The following is a 5,641-nucleotide window of genomic DNA, read 5'->3' as shown; positions in this document are numbered from 1 at the left end:
AATTCCATGTTTGACCTCCAAACTAAATCATCTTCCGGGCAACTTGAAAAAAGAGTTCAAATCTGAAGCGCATTTTAACATCATTTTTTTCCCAAAATACAAAAAAAAAAAGAGAAGAGAATTTATCTATTTCTTTAAATAAGTTTAACTTAAATGAGAACAGGCTTAACAGTAGTGTTGATCCATCGGAGGATGCATGTATCGCCATGCCATGCATGATGCAACAACAAAGTGTAAGCAACAGTGGGTTTATTTTTCTTTGTTTGTTTTGTTTGTTTGGAAGGAGAAAAGTCAAAATGAGGTGTCGTCTTCGTCTGTTTCCACCATGTTTCCGTTTTTTCTAACTTGCTTGACTTGGAAGAATAAAATAATGGTCGCACGCAATGGAAGTAACCGGGAAACCGGAACATCCATCCTAATCCTACCCACAAATTTTAAAAAAGACGTCAGACAAAAAAAAAAAAAACACAACTTGACCCCAAAAGGCAGTGCAAAAGACTAATCAGAGAGAGCGGACCATCCGTCATCCATGATCCAATTGGTCAGCCAGCCCCTCAAATCTCATCATCCTCATCCTCAATCAATCCTCACCCACAATTATTATTAATTACTACTGTTTTCTCCGTCCCACTTTGATAGTTCTGTTTCTTTTTTCATACAATTAAAAAAAAAAAAGTTAACATTGTTAGAAAAGTAAATTTAGATTGTTATTTTTCTAAAATACCCTCACATTAAATATGGTACAACTTTATGAAAACTTGAATTGATGGTAAAAAAGAATCAGTTCTCATTAAATAGAATAGGTTTATAGTAACAACTATTTACATTGAATAAGGGTATTTTAAAAAAATTAAAATACAATTACATTCTTCAATTGAAAAGTGAATTATAATTTGGGACAGATGAAAAAGGAATTTAGGACTATCAAAGTAGAACGGAGGAGAAAGTATTTGCTTTCAAAATTTAGGAAAACGAACATAAAATCAGGCACATAGTTAGTATATCATCATTTCTTTGTACGCACGCAGCTTCATTCCGCTTTTCCATGTTTTGGATGATTATCCTTTCAATTTTTTTCCTATTAGTAAATTAATAAAATGATTTCTCTAATATTCGCGAAAGCCAACAAGAAAGAGGGAAGTATCCTGGCTCCACCCAAGAAGGCATCATATGAAGCCTCCTCCCTCCCCTTAAGGAAGGCCTTAACTTCCACTCATGCTCGAAACTCAGGAGACCCTTTATAAGCACCCCAACCTCACTCCCTCTCTTCCACTCAAAGGTTTGAATCCAAAAATAAGCAAAAAAAAAAAAAAAACAAAGAAAGACTGCAACCGATAATCCCTTCTCCTTCCTCCTCTTCCCAGAACAACTTTGACATCTTATCCTCCTGGCTCCTACCAGGATGGCCTCCCAAACCCAAATTACTGAAACTTCTGCCTTGGAGCTGATTAAGCAGCATCTTCTTGATGATTTCGCCTTCATGGAAAACTATTGTGCTTCAGACGATCGCTTGAGCCAATTTTCACACCTCTCCACTTCTCAGTCTAACAATTCCTCCGATTCTGATACTTCAAGCTTTGTGACCTCCAACGCTTCTTTCAGCTTTGCAACCTCCAGCTCCAGCTCCAATATTAATTACATGGAATTGGAGACGAAGCCGAACGTCGTCGCGTTAACTACTCCAAACCACCCAAGACAAACCGCCACCAGCTTCAGCGAGCGAAAGCCTGTTTTGAATATAGCAATTCCTCCTCCCGTTAAGAAATTGTTGGACTTTAACAAAATGAATACCTCTAATACCACCACCTACGAGGAGCCTAAGGCTAAAGCGGTCGAGCAGAAGAAGGTCCAGGAAGGTTCCGGTGAGAAAAAGCATTATAGGGGAGTCAGGCAGCGGCCCTGGGGAAAATTTGCGGCTGAGATTCGTGACCCCAATCGTAAAGGGTCTCGGGTTTGGCTGGGAACTTTTGATACCGCTGTGGAGGCCGCCAAAGCTTATGATAAGGCGGCCTTCCGTCTCAGAGGGAGCAAAGCTATCCTCAATTTCCCACACGAGGTGGAGAATAATACTCTGCCGGAAAGAGAGCTGGCGATGACTTCTGGTCGGAAAAGGGCCAGGGAGCCGGATGTTGTGAGTGAGGACATTGTGAAAAAAGAGGTGAAGAGGGAGGAGGTGTCGCCGGCGTCCGTCCGGAAAGGCGAGGAGCGCGGTTTGCCCACGGATCCGTTAACGCCGTCAAGCTGGACCGCTGTTTGGGACTGTGGAGATGTGAAGGGTATTTTCGAGATTCCGCCTTTATCGCCGCTATCTCCACACCCAAGTTTGGGCTATTCCCAGCTCATGGTTATCTAATCAACCAAATCAAAACTATTTTACGGGCTCACCGAATTAATAATAATAACGTAATACAAACAAATAAAATTTTGAAAAAAAGGGGGAAATACCTGAAGGGAAAAAAAAAAAAGATTGAGAAAGGTTCGAAGTTATTCAATCTTTTCTGGTTGATGGGCAAAAGTTATTCAACCCGAGACTGCCTCAAATGACGGGATCCTTCCTAGCGCAACAAAGCGATCCTTCCTTCCATGCTTAAGGATGAGTTGTTAAATGCGAGTTAGTAGATTATCAAGATGCACCTGACAGTCACAAAGTCTGAGGTGCTTAGGAAAAACATATGTATGTATATATTTCAGCTGTTGTTTTGCAGCTAGATTATTGATTTTCCTTTGTAGCTTGTTTAATTTAATTGGTTCGAGGATGTAAATATAGCAAAAGTAGCGTGGCATTTGTAATTGGTTCATTCGTTCAGAATATGAATTTGAGCTCTATATATAATTCTGATGAAAGCATTTTCTAAGTTTATCTTCTTACCTTCCATCCTAAAAATGTAGTAGTAGTAGTTATTTTTACTTGAGGCGGCAAAATTTCCGAGAGTATATTTTGCATTTAGACACTTTCCAATCGAAAGACATGCATGATCATCCATGGCTTGGCTTTTTTTGGTCAATTACAGGAATCGGTGGCAATGACACTACTGCTATTTTAACACTCGAGCAGAATTGGACGCATTATAAATATAACAGTCTAAGGTGTGAAGCATGGAAAACAATTATTAAAAGGACAAAAGGGTATAAAGAGCTGCCAATTCTTCCAGGCCCATCAATGAATTGTTGTCATGCCATATGGCTAAACAGCTAAACAATCAAATTGGTTGCAGCGGGCCATACATGTGCAGGGCCTCTAAGAATATTCCTAGTATTGGCGTCAAAGGAAAGAAGATGTAGAATCTTCGTAGTATTTGCGTCAAAGGAAAGAAAATGTTTTAGTACTACTACTTTTTTTTTTTTTTTTTCTTCTTTTATGCTTAGAAGTTCGGCTCCAATCATTATCACGAAGCACTCTGCAGGTCTCCAGGATCATAGCCTGAGATTCGAACACCAATGCTTTTAAATTCGGATCAGATAATGAACCGAAAAATCTTCAGGTTCACGATTCGACCGATTCAACCTGTTCGATCCCGGTTCAAATGTTTAATAATTTTTTTATTTATTTTAGTATTAAAAATTCTGAATAAAGCTAAAATATTTATTTTGAAAAATAATATACTTAATAAAAATCGGTTGAACCTCTCTGTTTTTTATCGGTTTTGACCGATTCAATTAATTCTTTAGATTTTTAATCGAATCAGATCGGAGACATGGTCGGTTCGGTGTTCAACCGATCGATTCGGTTCGATCCGGTCCGGTCCGGTTTTCAAAACATTGTCGAACACACGATTCTTTTTTTTTTTTTTAATAAAAAATGATCCATGCTTATCAATTGAACCAATTTGTATTAGTATTAGTTCTACTTGACTATTCGCGGTTCGGAATTCTTTTCTTTCGTGAGAGTAGGACTTGGGAGTAATCGAAATGAAGTGGAATTTTTGTCTACAATTGCGATTAATTATTGCTTAACCGCGGAAAAGAAAAGGCCAAAAAACAAAACCAGCAAATTCAGCACTTTTGAAGTTTAGTTGATTAATGCAATCAAATGATGTATTGTCATGAACGAACGTTTCAAAATGATTACCTACAATTTCTGAATTTTCATCGGTTTGACTTCCGCGATGCAACATATCAACGGTGGCATAGTAAAAAAGAAAAAAAAAAATGTAAGAAATACGCACCTATCGTTGTCGGAGCATAGCGATCTTACAGAATTTTCTACAAGCGAGGGATGAACGGATGTAGCGGTTGAGAGGTTGAGTCCACCCGACCCCAACGCACACAGCCTTACAGATCCCCAAGTCCCAATTCATTAATTATTCATCGGTTCAAGTCATGCCCGTGACCTTCGCAACTTGCAACTTGGTTGGACATGGGAGGATAAGGACGATATTAATTTCTCGCAACTGCAACTTGGACATGGCGGACAACAACATTAGTTTTGGATCGAAAACGACAGTATCGATTGAGTTTTTCAACTGCAAAACTTCCGCACCATTACATTAATTATTACTAGAGGGAAGTGGGATTGATACCTGTGGTGTGGTCAAATAACTCAACAGTGTTTGATAACTTGATATCAAGTGGAATACACTTATACGTTCCTTAAGCTTTCTATTGTCAAAATTAGCATTACATTTTTTTGGTGCTTGGCTAGATTCTTTTCTTGAGCAATAACGGCACAGTTCCCTACTTTCCTTTTCCATGTCTAATACAAATGGAAACTCATGGTGTTATCATATGTATCATTTTCCCTTAAGTTTAATCTTTCAAACAAAATTAGGTTGTTCAATCAGGAACACTCACCATTGTTTTGTTTAATAGTTTTAACAAAATGAACATGAATTTTTAGTGCTTTATGCTTATTTTCTGTTGTTCCAATCGTACTTTATCTTTTTCTTCTACTGATAACAATACATATCTTTTTCTTGCCTTTTGATTCCCAAATTGCTGTTTAGCATTAAGTTTTTCAATATTGTTTGTTTGATCCATCCTAAATTTCAACCCACAAGCCCTAAACTTAAACATAGAAAATTTATATATAGCATTTGTTTGCTTGACTACTACAACTAAGAACCATTATTTCGATCAATACATGCATCTACAAATAATTAGAGAGCAAATTAATTTTCCTCATTACAAACACTAACTTATATCAAACAATTATCAGGTCTACGAAATTCAATACAAAAATAAAAAAAAACATGAAATATATTCGTTTATCTATTCAAATGGCAATTTCTATCCACACACAACAACTCAGTCACTTAACTATTGAACCAATAAATTGCATCAACTACAAGATAATTTTCAAAGTGGAATAATCATTCACACACTTGTTCATTTAAGCACATGATTCAAATGGATCAAGTATAATTGTAATAATATTTAATCAATAAATGACATGCATCAAGCGGGAATATAGAGTTACCTTGTACTTTCGGTAGTAAAGTACAATCTAAGAGCAAATTCTCTCCACACTTCGCCCGCTTGCAATAGAAAGCACAAAGGCTTATTCAGGATTTTATAGAATGGAAGCTATGCATCTCATAGACCAGAAAGCAAGAGCAAAATTGAGCATACCTCTACAAACCCAACTTTGGTATTGTGCTAACCTTCTTAATTCACAATTTTGTACCTTAACAATAGCCATTAT

General features: G+C 37.3%; 1 protein-coding gene across 1 annotated transcript; it reads left to right on the top strand.

The window, feature by feature from the left end:
* The first annotated feature begins 1,132 nt into the window (after positions 1–1,132).
* LOC113725207 (ethylene-responsive transcription factor 5) lies at positions 1,133–2,855 on the top strand. Its single transcript, XM_027248225.2, has one exon. The coding sequence runs from the start codon at positions 1,403–1,405 to the stop codon at positions 2,351–2,353; it is 951 nt and encodes a 316-aa protein (XP_027104026.1). The 5' UTR covers positions 1,133–1,402; the 3' UTR covers positions 2,354–2,855.
* The last annotated feature ends 2,786 nt before the right edge of the window (positions 2,856–5,641 follow it).

The sequence above is a fragment of the Coffea arabica genome, chromosome 2c (genome assembly GCF_036785885.1).
Source record: "Coffea arabica cultivar ET-39 chromosome 2c, Coffea Arabica ET-39 HiFi, whole genome shotgun sequence".
NCBI lineage: Eukaryota > Viridiplantae > Streptophyta > Magnoliopsida > Gentianales > Rubiaceae > Coffea > Coffea arabica.
This window is presented reverse-complemented; position numbering and strand designations above follow the sequence as displayed.